At 40.6% G+C, this 27,426-nt stretch overlaps 1 protein-coding gene across 3 annotated transcripts in view; it reads left to right on the top strand.

Moving 5' to 3' along the window:
- Positions 1-11,904: 11,904 nt before the first annotated feature.
- RAMP3 (receptor activity modifying protein 3) overlaps positions 11,905-27,426 on the top strand; it is a 99,209-nt gene continuing 83,687 nt past the window's right edge. Inside the window, exon 1 of one of the 3 annotated variants that reach the window (XM_043508675.1) lies at positions 11,905-12,483. In XM_043508675.1, the coding sequence (XP_043364610.1) occupies positions 12,291-12,483 (193 nt within the window). In that variant the 5' untranslated portion in view covers positions 11,905-12,290. The remainder of the gene's footprint in view (positions 12,484-27,426) is intronic. The other 2 variants (XM_043508674.1, XM_038393402.2) reach the window with 2 other exon arrangements.

Here is a 27,426-nt window from a genome sequence, read left to right as displayed (position 1 = left end):
TCTGTAGCATGGGGCATGGTTGACTTGAGGGAGGCTTCTCTGCTCCTTGAAGTCTTTGAACCATGATTTAAGGACTTCAATAGCTCAGACATGGGTGAGGTTTTTCATAGGAGTGGGTGGGTGAGATTCTGTGGCCTGCGCTGTGCAGGAAGTCGGACTAGATGATCAGAATAGTCCCTTCTGACCTTAGTATCTATGAATCTATGAATCTATAAAATGGGATAATTCTTTTCTTTTTGGCTACTCAGAGTCTGAAATTCCAGAAACATAAGCAGCGTTTAATTTGTAATTGCAATTAGACTTTCCTTGGGTGAAGAGGAAGATGACATGATCTCTTTAGAAATTCAGGTTGTACCTTGTATCCATTTAAAATTAATTGATTTAGTGTTGACCTCTAATCATCTGTCTGGCTTTCCATTTGGGCCTGATCTTGCAGGCTTCAAGATCGGGCCTAGTAGTTACGCAATTAAGTTCTATGAGACATCTTCTCCCTACTAGTGTGGTGATCAACTTTCCAATTGTGACTTCATATTTTTAATTAACTTAGTTTATTGGGCTTTATTGCATTTCAGACCATCCAGTTACTCTACCTAGTAGGCTGTAGTTTGCTACATATGTAGCCATTGGACTACAACCAATCAATCAGCCAATATCTCTGAAGGAGACAGAGTCATCAGTACAACACCTGCTTGGCCTGTCTTACTCTTCTCTGTATTATTCATATTCTTGCTCTATTTTAGAAATTTCGAGAGAATATGATAAAGATAGCTCTGGTGAGTTGGAATTTTTTTACATCTGAAGTTAAAATAGCTGCTTATCTCATCTAATTGAACTATTCAGAGTTTCTGCTCATTTGTAGGTTATTTACTTCCTTTCCATGTAGAGTTGGTTAGTTTTAATGGCTGTAAATTTAACTTGTCATGATCACCCTAGTGACTATAACACAACAAAAAAGATACTACTATATTATCTACTATTGTGGTGTGGATTCACACCCCTGATCAATAGAATTATATCCATGTTCATTTATTATAGTGTAGACCTGGCTTCAGGAGTATGAAAAATCCACACTCCTGAACACCGTAACAGTAGTATAACCTCGGTAGCATTCATCACCATGTCTTTTTTACAGGTTCCCATGTCCCATTTAGGGCTTACGTCCTGCCCTCCGTTCCCATTGGTGTCAAGGCTTGGTGCCATCGGCCATTTTGAATTTTTTTTTTAAATTATTTTCATGTTTGACTAGGGGGAAAGTTGCATGCTTGTGCTTTGATACATTTGGTTGATTGTTTAGAGAAAAAGCTTGAAAGAATAGAGTGAGAGAGCTTAAAGATTAAAAAAAAAAGCTTTGGTAAGGTTTAGAGGGGAAAAAAGGAAAGAGGTTATTAAAGAGAAGAAAGATTGTTTGGTTAGGTTTAGTAAGGAGAGATGATTTTAAAGGCCTAGTTTAGCATGTTATTAAAGAATTTAAAAAAAATGAAATAAATTTAAAACATTTTTTAAATATAAAGTTAGGTTAAAAAAGAACACATGGCAAAAAAAGGGAATTTTATAAAGTGGAGTACATGGTAAAAAGTATGAAGGAGGTTAATAGAAAAGCATTTAAAATATTAAATATAAGGATAGGTTAAGAAAAGAGCATTTAAAAAGAGTTAAATAAAAGAGAAACATATAAAGATAGGTTAAAAGAGAACACGACAAGAAAAGGGAAAAGAAAGCCCCTTTGCAAAGGGCAAAGATAGACAGCACATGGCTGAGTCAGAGAGAGAGAGATTACTTACCCTTGCGGCCCCTCCTGGGGAAAGAGGGTGCTTCCAAGGGTCAGAACCCCCTCAAACTAATTATCACCGCCTTTGGATCGGACCAATCGGATGATGTTCTACAGCAGCGTCATAGAATACATTTCCCTGAACCAATCCTACAGTCCCAAGATTTTTAAATAAGAGGCATCTCCCTCTCCTTCCCCTCCCTACCCCCTCCTTTAATTGCCTTATTCTTGTCTAAAAAACCAGACCCCGAGCATCTTTCCCACCATGTAGCACTTTTACATAGGTGCTTTAATAAAGATTAAAGATTAAAACCATCGCTTTGTGACTGCATGAAGCTCAGAGATAGGCTATCTGAAGAGCACCCCCACTCCTAGACTTTCCCCCCATACTTTAGCACTTGTTAAACATGCCATGTTTCATTATATACACAGTTTTTTTACATTAACATGAAAATACAACATTGACTGAGATGTAACATAACAAGACCTTTTTTAAGGATATTCTTTATGCAGTGAGGCCTATTTGAAGCATTATGTTTGTTTGTTTTTTTTTAAAGTTTAACATGAAAAAGCGGTATTGACTGAGCTGTAACAAAACAAAGCCCCTCTTAGGGATATTTTGTAGAAGTTTAGTGAACTAAAAAGGCTTAAAATTCTAGCCTATCCTTTAAAAAATACTGTTTTTAAAGTACCAAAACAGCAGCTGGGTAAGAATATGAAAACTGGCAATTGAGGGGAGTTTACATATGTGTTTTAATGAACCCCCCCCCACACAAAATTAACAAAAAAATAAACAAGATTCCTTTTTAAAGTTGGGTTTTATACCAAAAAAAACCAAGAAAAAAAATTATCTTAGCTGTTTTTCTCCAGAGACTAGGAGTCTGCTCCCCCCCAAGACTTTAACCCCCCCCCCCTTGTCTAATGTTTTTAAAAATCTAAATCAAGGACAAACAAATTTAAAAAAAAAGCCACAGAGATCAGGCCATAGGGGTAAGAAAGCTGTCCTGAATTTTAGGGGGAATGTTGATAACTCTTTCATTGAAACAGTTTTGTAGGCAGCCATTCTGTGTTAGTTGTTATGCTTTAGCACGGGCAAACGTTTGTCATTCGGAAGCACTTTCCCACTTTATGTGGTATTAGCTCCCCTATCCTATGGCCTATCAGAAATATTAACAAAAACAAACTTAAAGATACTTTGTGGCAGTGCCTGCAAAGCAACAATTACAATTTTGTTGATCATTATCTTGTCTAAACCCCTAGAGAATATATTTTTGTTTTGTTTTTATAAAACACTTTTTTATGCAAACTGTAACCCTAGATGCTGTACAGCATTAAATAATATGAAACCATAGACGAGAGACCTGAGACTGTTGAAATCAGATGGGTTATGATTAAGTCCTAATGCAGAGGGCCTGGGCTGGAAAATGAAAAGGTACAGCCGAAGCAGAAGATGGCATGATTTTAAGAGAGGTTCTGGGGCTGCTTTGCAATGGTCCAGATGGCCCAACAGCGTATATTCCTCATGCACAAACACCAGGACTGGATGGGATGGGTGGGCCTTTGTTAGAGGAACAGGCCACTCATATACCCCTTCTTGTTGTTGACAAACTGTAACCTAACTGCACACGAACTATGGGGGCAACCTACTTCCTTTTTGACGAACCCCACACCCCTTGAACTCCATTAAAACACGCTTCACACAGTTATTTTCAACTATTTTATTTTACAACATGCCCTGTTTTGTTCCCAAAACATGTTCTGTTAGTGTTTTTTCTTAGCAAGATTTTATAATTTGCTGAACTAAGAAGAAGTTCAACATTTCCCATTAAACATTTATCTGTCAGTTTGATTTCATCTAAAATGCTATTTGGGTCCTCGGCCTCTGTCACTTTGTCCACCAATTCTGCCCCTAGAGCTAAATCTTACTGGGTTAAACAGAGGCACTGCAGCGCATCCCAATGTGATGATGATATTTAACATGCTCTTCGTACAAAAACTACTGCTAATTTCTTTAATTTTACAGTTCACATCATATAAAGGCCAGTACACGCAGTCATGATGCCTCTGACCGGGAGCATCTATGGCACACCCAGGAAAATCCTCATTTTGTTTCTCTCTCAGGCAGCTCTTGATGATTCCATTCACAGCCTCTCGTACAATTGCATGCATCACGGTTTTACGGTTATGAACTTGCACAGGCTTAATATTGAATTTCTCCCTCAACTTTAGATAGTACAGGCCTATAGAATAAGCATCCCCCTCTGTTTCAGCATTCTGTTGAGCATCTGGTTTTGGGTCTGGGCAAAAACAGATCGGGCCCAATCCACTTGACCCTTTGGAGCTGTCGGTGTCCAGAACTTCCAAGCCCTCTGAAGAACCATTGCTCAGCTGCTGAAAAAATGTAAAGACATACGTGTAAGGCATCTTTGTACTTTTTCATAACATGATTTTAAAATCTTTTACACCGTGTATCAAGAGACCCCTTCCATATGCAGCTTTTAAAAACAACAAACACCAACAAATGCAGTATGTCTCTGGGCAGGCTTGATCCAAAAGGCTCTAGCTAACTGAGCACCAGTGATCGAGTCCTTGCCAAGCCATCCCTTGAACGTTCTTACATACAACATTCCTGTGCCTCGTCTCCATACAGCCCTTTGTTTGAATCATTTAGGTTCTCCTTCCCTGGGTCCGGAGTCTCAAACAAATCTTGGCCCAGTAGTCTGGTCTCTTGTTTCTCCACCGTGTCATTCTTGTGGGTACAGACATTATTAGCTATCCCTGTTTCCCCACTCTCATGACCCATCTCAAACACTGTTTGCCACAACTGTGTGTTTGTTTCTTCAGGTCCCATAGCAACAACCGTATAACATCTCTTTATGAGAGGCTTGACTGCTGGTGTTGGCCAGAGCCTTCTAGGTGCAGTCATCTTTAATCATCAGACCCATTTAAATAGAAGTTCCTCCTTACTTAGGGAGGGAAAGCAACAGCAGTCCTAAACTATTGGCTAAGAGTATCGTGCGGCCTCAAAATTTCAAAATGGCCGACAGTGCCAAACCTCAACACTAACGGAAACAGGAATGGAGGGCAGGATATAAGCCCTAAATGGGGTGTGGAAACCTGTCAAAAATACATGGTGATAAATGCTATCGAGGTTATATTACTCATAGCTATGCTAACCAAACTCCCAGTGTGGGTGTAACTAGGTCAATACAAGAATGTTAATGTTTCTGTTACTGTTACCATTGCTTGGGGAGGTATACCTACACCAACAGAAGGGTAGCTAACACACACAAGTTTTTCAAACAGGAAAAAGAAAAAAGGAATTTTATGTATGAATTATATAGCAATAATGCATAGTGTTGGGGACAAAATCTCTTTAGATCTTTGTCTGTAAATAAGCTGAAATGTTTAGAACTTTGCATAATGTACTGTAAAGGGATTTTATTTGTGTTTAAATATGTCGGGGTAATCTTGTGGCAAATACTTTGGGAATTTGGGACTGTTTTCATCAGTTTGAGTAAAGAGGTGTAAATTGTGCACAAATTGTTGTTGCTTTGGGGTGGTAAAGATTTAGTGATAAAAAAGAGGATTATTTGTTACAACAGAGTCACAACTGTGTGAATATAATAGCTAGTTGAAATCACTTTAATGCAGACATGCGTTTTTTTTTCTATTTCTTATTTTAAAAGGAGAAATACAATAGTCTTGTTTATATAAATCTGAAAACATTTAAATACACTATGTTGCAGCCCACATTGTGTACCCGAATCACTTTATTTGAACTGGTAATTCCTTATATTTGCATAGTACTACTTCTTTCTGATCTTTTTTTATGGAAGATTCTCATGAAAGTACTGAACCAGCTTTATCCTGCTTAGTTCACAGCCTGAGAATATGTCTTTCATGTGTCTAAGAAGGCTAATTTGTCCATTTTCATACAAGTAAATACAGGAACTGATAGAAGATCACAGCACAAGGTGGTTTAGTAAGATCTTAGAAGTAGAATGATTCAGAAGCAAGAATAGTCTTACTATCAAGCTGGAAGTCAGAACTCCTGAGTTCAAATTAAATTTGGGTAGCCTTTATTTTCTATTCTAGGCTGCTGTGTAGTGTTTGTTTCACCGCAGAGCCAGCTGCATTACAGAAGCCAATAAAATGATCCTTTTATATCCCTTACTGATAGTGCCAAGATGGTGTGATTGAATTGTTAGTAGCTTTTATCCAAAAGTCCTTATATGTAATTACAGAATATTTTTATTGTTAAAACATTTCCCATCCCATCTCTCCCATTTTCCTCATTGACTTAACTTCCTTTTATTCTAACAGACTTCAATCACTTGTGGAACAGTCTGCAAATTTCTCACTGGCATTCTGAAAGGCACTACAGCAGCCTATCATAACAGCTTTTAATGCATTTTCTATGTAAAAAGCCCAATGGCTACAGCATTTGTGATAGTGAATAAACTCTTTACTATCTTAAACAATTATGAATGAATTTTAGCTTTATTTGATTGAAGATGAAATATAATTCTATGTAGTTCATTAGGCTATCACTTTGAAAATTAAAACATGATTTATTTTCTGTGCCTGAGCCAAGTTTTTTTTTTTTTTTTTTTTTTTAAGTTAAAGCTTCTGCCTGATGTAGAAAGAGAAGAATAGTCGTGTAAACAGGAGGAAAGGATCATGGTGCTTATGACACAAACAAGAGAACAATTTTAGGATGTTTCTTGCTGCAGGAGGAAAAAAAAGTGGGAAATAACTGCAAATCTTAGCTGATATGGTCTAGATCTCAGGTGCGTTGTAAATATCCTCTTTATAGCACATAAATAACTCATCAGTTGAGTTAAGACTTGTAATAATTAGTATTTCCAGTACACTGTTCATCTGCAATTCTCAAAGCTCTTCACAGTGTTGGATGGTGTTCCTATTATAGAGTTGAGAAAAACAAGGCACAGGGAAGATAAGTGATTTGTCCAAAGCCGTACAGTGGTTCAGTAGCAGAGCTGGTGATAGAATCCTGTCTGACTCCCAGTCCCATCCTCTTCTAGACTGTGCTGCCACGCTCAAGCACTCAGTTAACTAGATGAGTATGTCTGGGAGAAATCAGAAGACATTTTCCATGGACGGCCCTTGACTCTGGAATTCACTCCCCCACCCAGTAAAACAAAGATTGCATGTGTTGACTTTCAGGAATGTTGCTTGACTTCTCTGTTTGCCTGGACTTTTCCTCTGAGGTGATTTGAAGAGAGTAGATGAGGAAGGGGTCAGAGCAGCTGTTTTTAAAGTCTTTACTATCACTGGTGGTTGACCTTTTGTGTGAAAGGATTAATGCATTTGTTTGGTTTGAAAGATTCTTTTTTTCATGTCCTAGAATGGCATCATTTTTATACACTGGAAAAATTAATATATGACAACTCCTTCCTCTCTTGTTATAGCAACCAAGCTAAGACCTGACCAGTCTCCCAAGTTACTTTATTTGTTACAGGAACCTCCAACTGAGACATCCCCTCTCTTCCCCACACATCTGTTCTGTTTTTCTTTGCTGTCAGAACTAAGAAGTCACAGTTGTGAATCCATTTTTACTACCCACAGTTGCTGGCTTTATGATGCCGAGTATCTAAATGTCTCTAACATTATTTGCCTCAATCAGTGCTTAATTTGTAATGAAAGAGGTGCCGGGGCTCAAGAATTTTTTTACATTCATAACTGATGCAGCAAGCCCAGGAGTGCTGGGGCTATGAACTGCCAAGCCTAGAGGTGCTGGGGCTCAGCCCTGGCAAAAATTAAGCACTGATCTCAATACACTTCAAAATATCAAAAATAATAAAAATATTTGAGGGGTATTCCCCCCGTAATTTAAGGCCAACATTTTCTGCCTACAGTTAGGCAGCCAGATCGTATTTTATCACCTTTGGGAAACTGGCCTATTTTTTTCAGAGGTGCCAAGAGTTCACAGTCTAACACCACTGAAAACCAGGTCACTTTTATATTTAGATACTTACATTTTGGATTTAGGTGTCAACTTTAGGCATCAAGAATCCACTGAAGTGAGTGAGGCTTTGCACAGGTGCAGGGATCTTCTCATATGTTTCTTCTTTCAGGAAAGGAGTCTAAGTTGATTTGAATGTTTGTGGGTGTTTTCCCAGTCTGTGTCTGTTTCCATCTGGGAATCAAGATATTTACATACAAATCTATCTTAATTTTCTCTCTGCTCAGACCAGATCGTAGAGGAGAAAAGAATTTAAGACTATAGAATTTGTTTTGCTTAAAATTCACATAATTTTTAAATGCATACAAAGTCTTTGAAGAATATTTCTCTTTGGTCATAGTAGTAGACCATTTATCATTGTGTTTGATATCTTCATAGCATTTGCATTCTTCCTTTCTCTGGTGTAAAAGACTTGGATAAAACATTTGTATGAAATTATGCAAACAGAGTTCAGAGGAGAACACAGTTTTAATTACCTGTTTATGTCTCTTGTTTTTTTTTAAACTTGTAGAACAGAAAAGGCATGCTTTCAGAAGCACTAAATGGGAACCGAGAGTTTAAAAAGTTCTGTGCAAATTGACCTATTTTAGCTAAAAATAGCAATGAGGTGAACTTAGGCCCAGTCTTCCAGCCTTCACTCCAATGAGTAGCCCAATTAAAATCTATCTTGAAAATGTTAATGTACCTTTGGATACAAAGAAAATGATTTATTGGCCCCAGGGTATAGGGAAGTAAAATTTACCCTTCAGTACCAGATGAGACCATCAGTCCATCTAGACTAGAATACTGCTCTGTCAGAGGCGAATGGCAACCCAGCGGCTTCCACAACATGCTAGATATAATCAATTTCTCCCTGATGTCCACAGTGGATCAGCTTAACCCTGGGCCCTGAAGCATGATATTTCATTACCTTACCTGGCATAAAAACGAGGAGTCCGGTGGCACCTTAAAGACTAACAGATTTATTTGGACATAAGCTTTCGTGGGTAAAAAACCCACTTCTTCAGATGCTTTTGCCCAAATAAATGTATTAGTCTTTAAGGTGCCACCGGACTCCTCATTGTTTTTGTGGATTCAGACTAACACAGCTACCCCTCTGATACTTGTTAGCTGCCATAGCTATAAGTGTTCTAGTGGTCATGAAGTAAATAAATAAATCCCACCATTTATTTGACTTGATCTTGTGTTATGTCACAATAGGTCCTTGGAAGTTTGGTGTTGGAACCACTACCAAGCTGCTATGCTATTACCATTATTTTATTGAGAAGTAGGACTAAAAGTCAGACTTCCAGAAATGGGATTGGAGCATTTGAAAATGCTGGATGGCGCTCACTGTGGTGGTGATCTGTCAAAGCAGTACTTCAGGGAACTATAACAAATTGTACTTTTGGGAGTACTGCTATCACATATTGTCAATGGAGGGGTATGGAGTTATACATGGATAATTGGTATTTGCACGATCTCTCATATCCTAGTGCAATAGCTTTTTACTGTCATGTTGTTGTTACTGAACCGTAACTGCACAATATAAACTTCATTTTTCATGAAGAGGTAAATTTCATAGAGCTGTTGATGGGCATGAAACATTATTAGTCTGTGTCAAGGTTCCCTCCCCACTCTGAACTCTGGGGTACAGATGTGGGTACCCGCATGAAAGCCCCCCTAAGATTATTTCTACCAGCTTAGGTTAAAAACTTCCCCAAGGCACAAATCGTTTGTCCGTGGTGGGTACGCTGCCATCACCAAGTGATTTAGACAAAGAATCGGGGAAAGGACCACTTGGATTTCCTATTCCCCCCCAAATATCCCCTCAAACCCTTACACCCGCTTTCCTGGGGAGGTATGAGAATAATATCCTAACCAATTGGTTACAAAGTGAGAACAGATCAAACCCCCTGGGTTTTAGGACATTGAAAAAATTAATCAGGTTCTTAAAAGAAGAATTTATTTTAATAAAAGGTAAAAGAATCACCTCTGTAAAATCAGGATGGAAGATAACTTTACAGGGTAACAAAAGATTCAAAAACACAGCAGAACTCCCTTTAGGCTTAGTTTCAAAGTTACAAAATACAGGAATAAACCTCCCTCTAGCAAGATAATCTAATGCGCCTTGCCTTACTTTCTTAGTCTTTTTGCAATATTGAGACTCATTTTAGGATGGTTTATAGGAGAAGGAGTTGTCTGACCTGATGCGTCTCTGCTTCCCAAGAGAACACACAAACAAAGCCTTTCCTTCCCCTCCTCCCCCAGATTTGAAAGTATCTTCTTTCCCAGTTTGTCCTTTTGGTCAGGTGCTAACCAGGTTATTTGAGCTTCTTAACCCCTTACAGGTAAGGAGGAATTCTAGGCTATCCAGAGCTGTATGGTTATGACAGTGAGTGTCAGGATGGTAACTGAAAGCCCATCTATAACTAGTTACATCACATCAAAGGTGCTAATCCTAAAGCCTTTTTGCTCACAAGGTGTTCACAAATACATCTGCTTCTAAGAATTATTCATTTTTGTTCAGTTTGCTGAAAATGTCAGTTTAAGCAGTTAGCTGATGAATTTAAAATAGCTTCACTATCTCCAAGTTAGTGCACCTTCCTCTAAATTTCCTCTATTGTTCTGCCATAGGGTTTTATTTTGCATTATGCTATTTCAGAAGTAAGCTTAAAGTGGGTGGGAACGGGGGAAAGATCTGCTGAATTTTACAAGTTGAAAACAATTACTTTCATAGAAGATATTTGCTGCGTGTTTTGCGCAGTGACTTTTCCACTCTGAAGCAGATAAAGGGAATGAACATGTGCCCAGAAACACTAGGGCCTTTGATATTTCACCAGATATGCTTCCATCCAGGAGAAAATAGTGGCATGCACACACTAGCAAGTTCAATACAATATCTTTACAGACTTAATTCCCATAGTTATATTATAGTACTGAAAACTTAAAACCTTTAATGTGATTTGTTTACATTTTCCATTTCTCTCAGCTTGGAGAACAAAAATTGGAGAGTCAATTTCACTTTTGTTTACAGTCAATTTCACCTTGCCTTACACCTGCAATAAATAGCACTATGCTGCAATGTTTGGCCTCTCCAAACACTGCTTTGGCCTCTCCAAATTGTTTTGAAAGGCTGTTTCCCTGGCAGAGTTTCCAGTCAATTGAAACATTACACACACATCATATTCATAAAAATAAACGTATACACAGGCACACACATAACACGCACTATATTATAACATTAGGTTTTATAAAAGTTTATTTTTTAAAAATTCTAAATGGTGTGGTTAATCTGACCTTATCAGTGACAGCGACTTCATGCACTATTGAAACTTCAACACTATCGAAATGTAATTCCCTAGCTGCTATCTTTCTGCTTATCTAGAAATACTTTCCGGCTGTGTGTGAAACTGAACAGCATACATGGTTTTTAGTTGTCTTGCTAGGTCTCCAGGAAGGCTCTCCTTGTTACTTTGCCTCCTGGCATTTTTAAATCAGGAAGCTAACTTCAAATGCTTATGGATCGAGAAAAACAGGGTTTAAATATTGATGAAAATGAGCAATGTATGTCCCCCCCAGCCCCCCGTCATGCAGAGATGAAATGGCAGCATTAAAATACATCCAGCACTTGCTTACGGCTACTGGCAGTTCTGTCCTGGGATATATATTTTGTAAAAGTGTAGCGGCTGCCGATCTAAAGGTATTAAATTTTAACTAACACACTGGCATTTGAGACAACATGTTGTCCATGAGAAAAGGTGTCGAGGAACATATCTCAACAGAAGTTTAGCTCACGCCAACTATGCGCCGAACAAGATGGTACCTGACCTAGTCAGCCTATGGGTGAGAGTTGCCAAAGAGAAGAGAGAAAATGCCCAAACGTCCCACTTTAAAGGAGAGGTTTGCGACTGCAACGTTACTGATGAGTGGGCAACCGGGGCCCGCCCCTTTTCTGTGTGGAAGGGGAGACTGACGAGAATACGCTTAGGGCAGGCAGACAGCTGGACCCACAAGCCGGCGGAGAGAGACCCAAAGGCACGCTGCAGATTATCACCCCAGGAGCCACACGAAGAGAGCGAGGGGCTCAAGAGGCTCAGATAACACGCAGAGACAGACACCCCCCGCCCCACCCACCCACCCACCCACCCACACACACCGCCCTAGCTCCCTGCTGGTCAGTTTCACTCTCGCCCCAGACAGCTGTGCGGGCAAACGCCTCCGTTGTGGGCCTCCCCCTTTCTCCTCCTTCTCAGAAACCTCCCGCTGCGCGACACTTCCCCTCGGCTGCCCTGGAGGATCCCAGAATAGCCACAACGACACCCTCCTCCTCCTTCCTCCCAGTCCGAAGGCGAGCCGGAGAAAGGGGGAGGAAGAAACAAGGCGGGGGTGGGCAAAAATGGGAAATGGAAGTTGGAGTTGATTGGTGCTGCTGAGAGGCTGATGATCGCCTCTCAGGGTAGGGAGAGGGAGGAGGAGCGGAGCCGGAGGAAAGCTTGCGGACGCCCACCCATCCACCTCCAGTTGCCGCTGCTTATGCGTTGATGCAAAGGAATGAAGAGGGGTTTCCTGACAGGAAAGCGTGTGGTTGATCCGAGGTGTGCGTGCTGGTGGCTGCGGGCCTGCCGCCCTCTTTCCTCCCCATGCGGGCGCTTTCCCCCAGAGGCTCTGAGTCCTGGCTGCTCCTACTGCGGGATGGAGACGCATGCTTTCTGGCTAGTGCAACTTTTCCTTTTTGCGCTGTGCGGTAAGTAGCTGGCTTGCAAGCTGATGCTCGGAACATCTCGGGCAAATGATCAGTAAAAGCACCTGGAGAAGTTATTGGCACTCCTAACTTACTAGCATTTATGAGTCTTTGCTGTTCTAGGAAGGTGTTTTGTCTTAAATCACTTAAAGCATTTATTATATTGCCCTAGCAACAAAAGCGTTTAACGTACTGGTTTGTGGGTTTCCCTTAGAAGATAAAAGGAATAGATTTTTGCCAGGTATCTTTAGCTGAATGTAAATGTGGAAATGTAAACCCTTTCTACAAGTCCTCATTCTGCTGGAGAAGCAGAGCCCTTCCAGAAAGGTGATTTCAATAAGGGTGTTTTCTCTCTGGCATGTAATAAAATCATACACAACCTCTCCCTCCCTAACTCCCACCTCACTTAAATTGTTCAGTAACAGTTTGAGTAAGGGAGCCTGAAAAGAAGCCCTTCCCTAAGGCATTAATGAGTTTGTGGACGTCCTCAAGGAAGATGTGCAGGGTTGTATTTTGTAAGGTTAGTGGCTTTTTAGTGTCATAGGCATTTTTGTGAGACTATATTAGCTGAAGTCTATTTTTAATGTACAGCTCCAGCAAATGAGGTGAAAATCAAAGACTAGGGAAAGGAGACTGGGTTACAAAAGAATAGATCGTCTGTTTGGGGAGAGGATTTTTCTAAGAGCAGAAGGAATCTCTTCCTATGATATCAAGCACTGGGAACAGACCTCTGATAGTATCCTGGTGAGAAAGGAGAAGCTGTCTCCAGCCCTCTCCTTGTTTCCCCACACACGCCTTATCAATTAGTTACAGCGTGAGAGATGTGTACATTTCGCCCAGGGTGTTGGTGATGCCGTGACAGGCACGGAACCACCTCCTTCTCAGCCATGCAGCAGATGGCTGCTGTAAGACCCAGAGAACAAGAGTGAATAAATGTAAAAATAAGATGCCAAATCCTGAAAAGTGTTGAGAACTGAATGGGGTTAGCTTGATTGTGCACGCAGGAACTGTATGGCTTTCTCCCCCTTTCTTCTTCCAGTGATATTAACTAAGGGAGTAAATTTTTCTGTAAAATAATCATCTTTGCCATGGTAGCTGGCTTCTTGTAGATTTGGCCAATTCCCAAAGTCCTCACTCAGGCACAGTGCTCATTTTCCTTGAATGAGAGCTGCAAGATTGGTAACTTAGGTGTTGACCACCAGCCCAACATCCTGTAAGCCAATTTTGCCAGGAGATGAGTCAAGAAATACATCACTATATATGCTCACTTTCCAGGAAGAATGAATTAATTAACTTCTGAATTATATTCATCCTTTTCACACTAGCTTCAGTGTGGTCTCCCTCCCCCCTCTTTGGGAAGCAGGGAATTTTCATGGTCTGGAGGCTGGATGATTCTATTTAGGATTTGCTCAAACAGCTACTAGTAATTGTGCAGATACCTTTCAGATTTTTCTCATTCTTTAACTTCAGTTTACATTATGTTGTTAATCATTGAGATTTCATTTTCCCCCTTGTAGCTGTCTTTAGGAATTCAGGATTTAAAACCTTACAGTCAAATCCAAAGTTACTGACCGAGTCTTATTCTGATCTTATTTACACCAGTGTGACTCAGGTGATCACAGTGGAGTTACTCTTGATTTACATAGCTGTAAGTGAGAGGAGAATCAGGCTCAGAGTATTTAAAAGGGTATTCCAAGTACTTTATAGGGGATAAAACCTTGAAAGACCAGAAGTTAGAGCTCTTTACATGAAAAGGCCTCTAAATAAGAGGAACATCTGGTTCTGACAATTTTCAGAAATGAAGGCTCTCTAGTTACTTTTTTTAAAAGCAAAAAATGTTAAGTGTTCATTTTGGTGGCTTTTTCTCTCAACATTGTTTGAAACCTACCTTATGCAGTCAAATGTTTTGTACATTTCCATTTAAAATGCATTTCAGAATACAAACTTTCCTGACACCTAATGGTCGATTTTCTTCACGGATGAACGCGGAGAAAGAATCAGTTATTTTTTGAGTATGAGAAACTTCCAGCATTAGACTTTGCAATGACTCTCACAAGTGAAACATGTTTATTAAGGATTTATTCCCAGACTGAGGACTACTCTTCCTGTACCTCCAACAATTACACTCAGCTCTCACCAGAGACACTAACAGGGTATAGTCCCAGACAAGAGTTTCTTGCCTAGGCCAGTTGCTCACCTAACTGAATGTCACTGAAGAACCGATTTTCATTGTGGTCTACAATGGATTGCTTTTGGTCAAAAGCGAAGGGATGGATTTTGCACGAACAACAAAGATCTAAATGGAATCAAACTAATTCCCTGATTTCAAACAAACTTTTTATGATTACTAAAAAATTCACAATGTGAAATCTGACTATTTTAAATATTACTCAATAATTGTCATAAGTGTAAGCCAGCTACAGTTAAAAGAAAAGGAGTACTTGTGGCACCTTAGAGACTAACAAATTTATTAGAGCATAAGCTTTCGTGAGCTACAGCTCACTTCATCGGATGTGAAGCTTATGCTCTAATAAATTTGTTAGTCTCTAAGGTGCCACAAGTACTCCTTTTCTTTTTGCGAATACAGACTAACACGGCAGCTACTCTGAAACCAGCTACAGTTTGCACTGATTCTTCTGACAGCAAGTAATACAAACATGGTTCCTAGCATCAGTGATTCCCTAGGGATATTGACTTTAATTGAACGCTTTGAACCATGGTTGTTCCTCCTTGTTTTTATTTCCATATGATCCAGTTTAAACACTGACCCTTGTGCCCTTTCTCTTTCAGTCAAATGTTGTTATGGTTGATCAGTCAATGCTCCTGTTAAATTACTCAAAGTGTATATTTTGAGAGCCTGTTCTGCACATCTATTTATCTTAGTTAATTTACATGGCACCCATTACCTTAGTATATGAGTGCCTCACAGTCTTTAATGTATTTTCATCACAACATCCCTGTGAGGCAGGGAAATGCTATTATCTCCATTTTTTTTTTTTACAGATGGGGAACAGAGAAGCTAAGTGACTTGCCCAATGTCACAAATGGAGTCAGTGGTGGAGCAGGGATTTGAGTGCACAGCCATTTAACAGTCCAGTAGCATATTTTACAAGAGTAATTGTTCTGGCAACCTTTTCCAAACATTTCCCCCTCCATCCTGCAAAGATGGTTGCTTATTAGTAGTGCTGTGTCTATAGGTAAGGATGAAAGGTGCTATATAAGTGTAAGAAGTTATCATTTATAGTGAAACTTCATATTTTTTTAATTGTACAGGCATCTGTCTCAGCAAATCATGTTAAAGCAGAAATGTGGTAACTATCATGATCTTCAGTACTTTAATGCCCAGATCTCTAAACATTCTACAAAGTTGTAAAGTATCATTACCACTATATTTTACAGCTGGGAAACTGTAGCACAGAGAAGCTAAGTATTTTGCCAGAGTTGACCAGCAAATCAGTGTCAGATCTGAAAACTGAATATGGCTCCCACTCTTGTATCTCATGCTCTGGACTACAAATCCACACTGCAATCCACAAATCCACAATTATCACTAGAGATGTATAAAAAGGACCCAATCCTGCAAGGTACTTGTGGGGACTCTGTATTTACAAAAGGCACGCAAGTTCAACTCCATGTAAGATTGGATTCTAGTGAGAAAGAGAAACGGATGAATGATTTTTAAAAAAATTGATTAAAATTGAAAAAAAGTTCCATATCATCTTACTGATGAATCTGGCCCACTGTTTTGTGGATGAAAGGGTTGGGATGAAGAGAGTGTAAATCAGCGTGGGAACGACATGGAATACAATAGATCAGGTGTCAGTCAGTTAGACATAAGTATGAGTCTGTGTGTACTCTTAAAATGAGAACATCTCATTTTGAAACAGACCAGACCAGGTTAGCAATACACTACTCTGCCAAAGCGCTGCTCTTGTTTGTTAGGCATCCTGCATGTTTTCAAACAGCAATCAACAGGAAATATGATCAACAGACACTATTGCCATCACTTTTGAAGCAAAGCAGACAAATGCTGATGCAGCCTATGCTTCCAAGTTGCTGTTAGATTCTGGCACAGCTCCACCATACTTCACCCTTTCCATCTTCCTTTCTCCCCCTCTTCCCCTCCCCCTATAATCTGAAGATTTCTAAGGTCTACCCAGACCCAAGTGTACCTACGCATACTCATTACAGTTAAGGTTTCTGGAAAAAATGTACTGTGTTCATGAGAGAGAACTTCTGAAAGGTACATGGATGTGCTGTGGGTGGCAGCAGAGAGCATCAAATATTCGAGCAAAACCATGCTGGTCCCAGGAGTCAAGAAGAATGACACCTACAAGATTAGAGGTACATTCCAGATTAAAAATAGGAAATGGAGGGACACACACAAATTGGCAGACTGATTCTGATCCCATTACACTGATGCAATTCCACTGAATTCAGTGGAGTTACTCCTGATTTACACCAGTTTAAGTGAGACCAGCACTTGGCTCTTGCTCTTTTTTTTTTTTTTTTAAACATGGAAATGAAACTGTCTCGTAGTATGTGATTTAAATAAATATATATGTTGTGTATATACACATACATGCAATTTTATAAGGGTATTATTGTGGCTGAGTTCCTGGTGTAGGATGGCATGTCTTCAGTAAAAAGTGCACTAGCTGTGGTGGTTCTGCTTTTTAAGCCATATTTCTTTCTTGTACTGCCAAATTGATATTTGTTTGAGATGCTGTTTCTTTCCACCACCTCAGTGCTGATTACAGAGCTTATTCACTGGCTGCCCTAATTGCAAGTAAATCAAATTCCACCATAAAAAAGAAATTGTGCAAAGGGGTCAGCGAAAAACTTCACTTGCTAAATACCATTTGTGATCAATCTGCAGCTGTGTTTTACTTCTCACATCTCTCTCTGGTAGCAAACTACCTTCCCCCATAGTGCTTGTCCACATACACATTTCTATTGTAACAATGACACAAGTCTTAATTCACACTTTTGGTGGAAGTCTGTGCGTGGACACTTTCTGATTTAAAAATAAGAATCCTATTTCAATAAAGAACAAAATTGAAATAGGATACTTATTCCAAAATACAATTTAATTTTGAAATAAGAGTGTCCATACAGACTGGCACTGAAATAAAAAGGTTGTTATTTTGGCGCAAACTTATACAAATTTATTGTAGGCCAGCCCTAAGAAAGCTATATAACTAGCCCCAGAAAAGAGGTGGGAATGAGGGAGAGATCTTGATTTTAGTATGACTTTTGGCATACTCATCATGTTCTCATAAACTAGGAAAATGTGGTCTAGATGAAATTAATAAAAGGTGATTGCAAATCTGGTTGAAAGGCCATATTCAAAGCGTAGTTATCAAAGGATCACTGTCAGACTGAGGGATGAATCTAGTTGGGTCCTGTAGGGGTCTGTCTGGGGTCTGGTGATCTTCAATATTTTCATTAATGACTTGGATAATGGAATAGAGCATATGCTTATAAAATTCGCAGACGACACCAAGTTGGGAGGAGTTGCAAGCACTTTGGAGGACAGGATTAGAATTCAAAATGACCTTGACAAGTTGGAGAATTGATCTGAAATCAACAAGATGCAATTCAATAAAGACAAGTGCAAAGTACCACACTTTGGAAGGAAAAATCAAATGCACAGCTACAAAATGGGGGATAACTGGCTAGTTCGTAGTACTGTTGGAAAGGCTCTGGGGTTACAGTAAACCACACACTGAGTATGAGTCAACAGTGTGATGCAGTGTGAAAGGCTTATATCATTCTGAGGTGTATTAACAGGAATGTTGTTTGTAAGACATGGGAGGTAATTGTCCCTCTCCACTCAGCACTGATGAAGCCTCAGCTAGAGTACTGTGTCTAGTTCAAGCACCACAATTTAGGAAGGATGTGGACAAATTGGAGAGAGTCCAGAGGAGAGCAACAAAAATGATAAAAGGTTCAGAAAACCTGATCTATGAGGAAAGGTTGAAAAACCTGGGCATGCTTAGTCTTGAGAAAAGAAGACTGAATGTTTGTCTACACTGCAATTAGACGCCCATGGCTGGCCTATGCCAGCTGGCTCAGGTTGTGGGACTGTTTCATTGCAGTGTAGATTTCCAGGGATGGCCTGCAGCCTGAGATCTGGGATCCTCCCATCTCACAGTGTCCTAGAGCCTGACTCTAGCCCAAGCCTACAAATCTGCACTGCAGTTAAACTGCCCCTCAGCCTGAGCCCAAGTCAGCTGGCATGGTTCAACTGCGAGCTTTTAATTGCAGATATACCCTAAGGGAAACCTGATAATAGTTTTCAAATATGTTAAGTGCTGTTACAAAGAGAATGGTGATCAGTTGTTCTCTATGTCCACTGAACGTAGGACAAGAAGTAATTGGCTTAATGTGCAGCAAGGGAGATTGAGGTTAGATACTAGGAAAAACTTTCTAACTACAAGGGTAGTTAAGCTCTGGAATAGGCTTCTAAGGGAAGCTGTGGAATCCTCATCACTGGAGGTTGTTAAGAGCAGGTTGGACAAACACCTCTCATGGATGGTCTAAATATACTTGGTCCTGCCTCAGCACAGGGGGCTGGACTAGATGACCTCTTGAGGTCCCTTCCAGCTCTACATTTCTATGAGTCAATAGGAAAAATTAATGTGAGCCAACAAAAGGTTTCCTAAAACTTTGCAGAACTGCTCTAAGATAATATCTTGACTTAATGTTTTCCCTGAAACTAATCCAGAAAGTACCAGGGAGTAGTTTGTTCTTCCCTGAAGTGAATTTCAAATGTGTGTGAGCTGTTACAAATGGTTCAACGGCCAGAGAGGAAGACAATCTCTGTCTTGAGAACAGCATGACCTGATCTCATTGGTGTCCCTTAGTAAGGGCCTTCATTTCTGATGGGAATTCAGAGCTATGTTTGCCAAATTCTCTGTGACTTTTTTTTTTTTTTTGCATCCTCTTGTCTGTTGAAGGCTACATGTTTAAGGATCTATCCTTTTATTTTCTGTATTTTCTCTACTTTATCTTAAAGTAAAGGGTATCATGTTCTCGGTGTGTTGCCCACCTGTTTTCAGTTCTGGAGAAGCGGTGACTGGGAAAAAGGGATTAATTGCCAAGTTGCTGGTCTGAGCATATTGAGAACTGCTGGATAAGTCGACAAGCAGTGATGCTGGAACAGTTTTTATAGGGGGAGTGCTGAAGGAGGAAACCATGGATTGTTGTTACTACTTCAAGCCACAGGGTGTGGCAGCAGCCCTAGTTCCAGCACCCATGCAGACAAGCCCTCCAGAAATTCTCCTGGCATGGTCTAAGGGCAAGCAAGGCCCCAAAAGGACCATGGACAAAGTCCCTGATCTTTCAGCCTTTCAAGTCTTTGGTTTCAGAATAGCAGCCATGTTAGTCTGTATTCACAAAAAGAAAAGGAGTACTTGTGGCACCTTAGAGACTAACAAATTTATTTGAGCATAAGCTTTCGTGAGCTACAAAAAGTGAGCTTCAAAGTGAGCTGTAGCTCACGAAAGCTTATGCTCAAATAAATTTGTTAGTCTCTAAGGTGCCACAAGTACTCCTTTTCTTTTTGTAAAATCTTTGGCTAAGTCTTTATGGGATTGGGCACAAGAGAGCAAGAATAGCGAAGTTGTTGACATTCATGCACATAGTCAGCAGCAGACAGAATTGGGGCTGTGTGAGTGGCAGAGTTGTGCACTAGGGAGTTTTTTGAAGGTTGGGAGGAAGAAATTCTCCCGAGCGGCCAATGCAGCAGCGGGAGTTTGCTGCTCCAAGGCCAGTCCTACATTCTGAGGGCTGAAGTAGTATTTGCAGCATCTGCCTGCCCTGCGCTGGGGTAGAGGGATGGCCTTTTGACCTGGTCGTCTCTCAGCCCTATCACCGAATCTCTGCTGCTTGGCCGTGCACAGGGAGTGTCTGTGGAGCAGGTGTCTGGTTGGCATGCAGGGAGAGCAACCCCAGCGTGGGCCTCTGCCCACTCCCTGAGCAGTAGAACCACTCCAATTTTGCTGCTAACAGAGCTCTTCATGTCACAGGAGAGATGTGGCCAGATGTTCCCTATATTGTATTATTAGATTACTGCCTTTAATAGCATAAATGTGCACATTCATATAACTGCATCCTTAATATTAATGCAGTATTAGGCTTGCACAGTTATAAAAAACAAACTGGGAAATAGAAGTTAAAATTCTTATAGCAACATTAACTCTGTAACATGGCACATGCGTAACCTCACCTATTCCTGTTTTACTGTTAAATGAGCAGCCTAATATAGTGTTGTTAAATATATACCATAAAACAGGAATGCTCAAACTCCCACTTATGCCATAGACTTTGTGTGACCTTGGGCAAGTCACTTAAGCCCAGATCCTCAAAGGTATTTAGGCTTCTAACTTTGACTGATTGCAATGGGAGTTAGGAGTCTAAATATTTTTCAGGAAATGGATCTTAGTCTCTCTGTGTCTCAGTTTCCCATCTGTAAAATGGGAACAGTAATACTTATCTACCTCACAGGGTGGTGCGAGGATAAAGACATTAAAGACTGTGAAGAGCTTTGAGATCTACTGATGGAAAGTGTGGGATAAGAGTTAGGTATTATTATTGTTAAACTTAAGTAGTAGCGTACCACACTGAACATTGAAACCCACCTGGCATTCCAACTTCATTTTGATCAGCAGACCTAGAAGGGATTTTTATTCTGATAAATCAACCTGCATCCCATCTGATTGGCGTGCATCTCACCAACGCTACATGTTCCCACAGTGTGAAAACTGCTGCCACAGAATACACACTAATGAGCAATGGGGCAGAGTGAATATTGCTGGAGGAACCTCGGGCCTGATTCTCCTTCACTCACGTCAGTGTAAATCAGAAATAATTCTATCAAAGCCAATGCAATTATACCCACATGTAAGTGATGTGACAGAGAATCAGGCCCCTTAAAACACTTGAATTTCATGGCTTTCTTTATTTTAGTTCAATGATTTGAATGTCATATGAATGTAGTTTTTTGTTGTTTGCATTTGATTTTAAGAGTGGAAGAACATTCCTGTGCTTAATCAATAACATTACCTTTTCAAGGCTGGAATTTCCAAAGTGGTCTAAGGGCATCAGGTGCCCAGCTCATGTTGTGCGGTGCCCTTATGGCTCTGACGCAGGATTGGGATGTTGTAAAAGAGTTTGGGTCGTCGGCTTAAGATCTTAGATGTTGCCTATTGAGCAAGCTTAGATGTGGGATTGTTTTTCCACCCAACCGCTTTGTAATTTATCACCAGACCAATTTGTTTTAAAAACTTGTTTGTAGACATAGGCCCAGATTTGTAGGTGTGGCTCCACTCAGTCTTTCAGTGCATAACTGACCTAGGAAACTAGTGCCCAGAGTTTTAAAGCTATTTAGGTGTCTAGGTCCTATTGAAATAAATGGGAGTTAGGTGCCTAAATACCTTTAAAATTGGGCCCCAAGTCTCACTTTCAAAAGTGATTTAAGTACTGAGGAGTCCTTAAGTCTCATTGAAAGTCAATTAGATTTATGCTCCTAAGTGCTTAAGATGCCTTTGAAAAAAAGACTTAGGCTCCAAGTCAATTAGGCATTGCAATGCAGAGCAGAGCAACACCTAAATACCTTTAAAACTCGGGGGCATGCTCCAGAATGAACACTTCCCTGGGGATGGGGTGGTTATTCCACCACTTGCAGTTTTTAAGTCAAGACTGGATGTTTTCCTAAAAGTTCTTCTCTAGCTCAGACAGCTGTAATGGGCTTGACGCAGGAATTACTGGGTGAAGTTCTATGGCAGAGGTGGGCAAACTACAGCCCACGGGCCACATCTGGCCCACGGGTCCCTCCTGTTCAGCTCCTGGCCCGGGAGGATCGCCCCCAGACTCTCCCCTGCTGTTCCCCCTCCCCCCCCGCAGCCTCAGCTTACTGCGCCGCCGGCGCAACGCTCTGGGCAGCGGAGCAGCGAGCTCCAGGGGCAGCGCAGCTGCAGAGCCGCGGCCTGATCTGGTGCTCTGTGCTGCACAGCGCGGATGCCTGTCCTGGTGCAACCGAGCTGCCAGCCACCCGTGCTCCAGGCAGTGCGATAAGGAGGCAGGGAGCAGGTCGGGGGAGGGGGTTTGGATAGAGGGCAGGGGAGTTTGTGGGGTGGTCAGGAGCCGAGGGTGTGCATAGGGGTTGTGGCGGTCAGAGGGCGGGGAACAGGGGGGTTGAATGGGAGCAGGGGTCCCCGGGCAAGGCAGTCAGGAAGGAGGGGGTTGGATGGCGTGGAGTGTCCGGGGATGGTCAGGGGACAGAGAGTGGGGGGGGGGGTAGATGTGGCTGGGGTCCCTGGGGACCTGTCCGGGAATGGGGGGTTGGATGGGGCAGGAGTTCTGGGGTAGCCGTCAGGGGGTGAGAAGCGCGGGGGGCAGGTCAGATAGAGGGTGGAGACTGGGCCATGCCTGGCTGTTTGGGGATGCACAGCCTACCCTAACCGGCCCTCCATACAATTTCAGAAACCTGATGTGGCCCTCAGGCCAAAAAGTTTGCCTGCCCCTGTTATATGGCCTGTGTTATCTAGCAGGTCAGACTAAACCATCAAATGGTCCTTTCTGGCCTTAAAATCTAAGACTCCGTATGCTTTCAAAGTTCAGCCATTTTTAGTTCTGTTTGGAGAAAAATGGTTGATTCATTTTTTGGGGAGGATGGAGAAGTGCCCCTGCTTCTTATTCTCTGGCTTCATATAACTCAGCAATGGCTAAAAGGGCTTCCTGCAAACTTTCACCAAAAAAATTGCCTTTTGTCTGAGATCAAGCATAGAAAATGTCAGTTCAAGAAGATCACTTTGGGGCAAGTGAAAGCACGGAGATTACAGATGCTGATTTGCAGCCTTAATTATAGCATTTGTACCAAACATATCTTGCATTGTGAAGAGAGATAATAAATACCTGGCTCAGAGTGTGTCAACACTTCCGTTCTAAATCGTATTTGCCAAGCTGAAACTTTGCATTCAATCAAGTGACCAGAGAGCTTATGGATTAATCCTTTTTCAAAGCAGTCAAGGCTAGAGTAAAGTGCATGCTATTAGTGCTGTTGATAAAGAATTATGAAAAGTCTCCTGCAACAATGCAGGGAGTTTGGCTACCTTAAACTAAGCAATCAGTTCCAACCCTGTTATCTGTGGCCCAGCTGTAAAATAGAAGTTCTAAGCCTAGGTGGGAATAACATAGGTACACAATTAGTTGCGATGCTTTTTTGAAAAACAAAACATATTTTTGCTTTTGATTTCTGACTTCTATACAAATGTATATTATTCTAGTACAACCAGACACAAAGCTTCTTTTAAAATCTGAGATTTCGTAGACATTTTAACTATTTAATCTACACTAGTGCCCTATGAGAGTTTGAGGAAAAATGTTTGAAGATGGTTTGGATATTGCATAAAATGAAGTTGCTGTGCAGTAATTATGGTGCTTGATGATACTGCTTTGGATCAAGGGATCACTACCTTTGAGCTCAAAGGAGAAGCCATCTCAAAGCCTGTCCTTGAAAGCAGACTCACTTCTGTTTTCCAGCCTGGTCTTTAGGAGCTGGAATATAAGGCATTGGGGACTCTTGTACGCTTTCACTGAGTTTGGATTACTTCCAGGGATCCAGGGAAAGAACTGTATTTCTTGTTTTCCCATATAGTGTTTATTTTTTTTGTTTCCCATGCATGTTCATTGGCATCCCCCCTAACACAGCCCTTGTTTCCCACAGTTTACAGTGTGGCTGCAGATCATCTTCAAATAGAACGTCTTTTTGCACTTGCGCTGGGTGGTGTTGTACATGTTACCTTCCTTCTGATTTTTTTCTTAATAACATGTTGAGATAAAATATAGCAGAAAGGTAAATTGACAAAAGCAAAGAAAGCCACAGTTTAAAGGTGAAATACAGACTAAGTCATCTTGTTCCTGTAGGTATAACTTAAATGCAAGAAGATGTTTATGGAACACTTAACTGTGAATGGCCTTGGTTTTATTATTTTCAGTCATATCTGTAATAAATCTGCAGTGTAGTTCTTATGCATGAAGATAAGGAGGGGGGTAGAGGAAAAAAAGTGACAAGATTAACCCTCCATCTAATGTCTCTTTGTCCTGTAGTGTTGTCTTCACCACTGAAATTTTTAAAATGAACTGGTGGTATTTTGTGAAACAGGAAGATCAAAGAAAATATAGAGCTTTGAACCTTTGCCTCCTCTAAAAAGAACCATCACAACTTTCCCTTCGTGGGGAAACTCAATTCCATTAGCCCCAGTTCTGCCCTCAGCTGGACACGTGTAAATTCCACTGAAGTTAATGAGTGACACCATTGTAACGGAATTGGGCTCTGTCATTTGGGCTCAAGTCATTTCATACACTTGGGTTCTCTTTTGTGCAAATGAGAATTGTTGCAAAAACACCTGCTCCCAATGTCACTTTAGTATGTTAGAGAGACAAGGTGAGTGAGATAATAGCTTTTATTGCACCAGCTTCTGTTGGTGAGAGAGACAAGCTTTTGAGTTTACACAGAGCTCTTCCCTTGGGGCAGGGACCTATTGCTTTATTTATTTATGGAGTGCAATGCATACCTACCATATGATGCTATATAAATAACAATATGTGCCAAGGTCTGGGATCTGGTTGCTACTTTGTAACTGCCATGGTGAAAGTACTGTTCTGTCATAAAAAGTCTTACGTGCTCATATGTGACCTGACAACCTGGAATTCAGGACAGAACGCTTGGGCAATTTAAAGAACCTCAGGCACAATTATTCTCTTATGGTACATATGGACTTTACTGGAAAATTGACTTTGATGAAATCACATCAACTTTAGGACATTTAACCTGTTACTGGTTAGCTGCATGAACAGGCTGTAAAAAGAGCACAAATAAGCTGGGGGTGGGCGAGGTAATCAGGGTCGTAATCTTGTTGCAAGGAAAAAACATTTCCCTGGTCTCCTGTGATATCAGGATCTTGATTTAAAGTTTCTGCTTCTCTACGGAAAAAGAAGTTTTAAACATCTTTAAGTATCCCGTGCTATAAACACTTCCTCAGGAGGGAGTGTGCTGTGACCCTCATATGTGAAACTTATGTGGGTCACTTCCCCTTCCCAAGGCTTAAAAAAAAAATAAGCTCATTTGGCTCTCCTATGCAGTTCCTGTGATTAAAGTCCTTCTTTGCCTTGAGGGACTCATACTGTACTTGCCATTTACAGGTGAATAGATGTCGAATTAAGCCAGTATTGGGCTGACCTTTATATTTCCTTATTATAAGTAAACTTTATGCCACATCACCTTTGCTTTAGTCTTTTCATGCTTCTTTGGCTAAAGACTGCGTAGCATCACACATGCTAAAAATATTTGCTTCCTGATAATCATGTGGTGCATTATAGATTGGTAAACTAAGAGTCATATTATTCTAGAGTCCCATGATCATCTTCCATTGCAATCTGTGGACTGAAGGCATAAGCTCCATAGGAATAATTTAGATAGCTGACATTTTTTGTACTCCACCTCAGCTGTTACCTTTTTTTTTTTTTTTGCATGCACCTTAACCATAATGTTGCACAACCACACCTCACATACACCTTTTAGATAGAGATGTTTGTCACTATAACACACTACATTTGGACAGAAACTGTTTCTTTGAGACAGAGGGAGCTGTGAGCTAGTGGTCCTGGCACAGAATTGGGTGTTAGAAATGCTTTATCCCTAACCTGATACTGACTTCCCTCTGTGGTCTTGTGTAAATCACTTAACATACTCTTCTTTCGTTTCCCTGCTTGTAAAATGGGAACAACAAAAAAAAAAAATACTTCACAAGGATGTGATGATGTATAAGTTCAAATGCTTGGAAAATAAAATATCCAAAATATAATGGTGTCTTTTCAAACCCTTGGCTTTTGCCCCTTTTTTGGTAAGGGCCTAGTATAACAATCATGCCCACGTAACCCTTTTGCTGCCGGCATCTACCATAGCAGGACATGGCAACCTGTAATGCACTTGCTGTTAACAGCTTACTGAGGACTTTAGCACCTGGATATTACACTGATTGGTGTTCTATAAAGGTCCGTGAAAAGATTTATTATGTAGATATGGGAGCACATATGGCAAAATGCATCTCCATCTTAGGCAGCACTGAAATGGTTAAAGGAGTAGCACTTAAGATAATCAACTTTTAGTGCTCCAGTCACAAAAACAAAACAGAAAATTTAACTGGTAAAGGAAGGTTGTTAAGATTGCCAGAAAATGTAACTATCCAGTGACTTTTTGATGTTTTTGTCAAACTATATTTTAAAAATTAGCAGAGCCATCCTAAAAATAAAGGTATCTTAAAGAAATGAATCTATTAAAGAACAGTTTTGGTATAAAACTGGATGGACAGGAATGGTGTCCCTAGCCTCTGTTTGCCAGAAGCTGGAAATGGGCGACAGAGGATGGATCACTTGATGGTTACCTGTTCTGTTCATTCCCTCTGGGGCACCTGGCATTGACCACTGTCAAAAGTCAAGATACTAGGCTAGATGGATCTTTCGTCTGGCCCAGTATGCCATTCTTATGTTATGTTCTAAAAATTAAACATCCAGGCATACTCTTGAAAAATTCTGCAGAATATAATAGGGATGAAACCAACAGAGTTCTATAGAAGCTACACTAAAAACCTATATAATGTAATGGAAAATCTCTTTCTACAGTTTTTTAAACTGTCCTTTAAAATTCTGTAGCTGAAATAGAATTTTGCATGGGATGGTCCAAAATCCTATAAGAATGTCCTCATTTTAATTAAATTCTATAGAACTTTTCCATAAGGTGCATGTGCACTCAAGAATTAGTGTTTGTAGTTCAGTGGCACTTAAAGATCCCAATCAGGATCTAGGACTCTGTTGTTCAAGGCAACACATGAACATAATGAGAAACACCTATATGGCCTTAAAATTGAATTGAACAGCTTA

Source organism: Dermochelys coriacea, chromosome 2, assembly GCF_009764565.3.
Source record: "Dermochelys coriacea isolate rDerCor1 chromosome 2, rDerCor1.pri.v4, whole genome shotgun sequence".
NCBI classification, from domain to species: domain Eukaryota; kingdom Metazoa; phylum Chordata; order Testudines; family Dermochelyidae; genus Dermochelys; species Dermochelys coriacea.
Note: the sequence above shows the minus strand (reverse complement) of the source record. Positions and strands in the feature narration are given on the sequence as shown.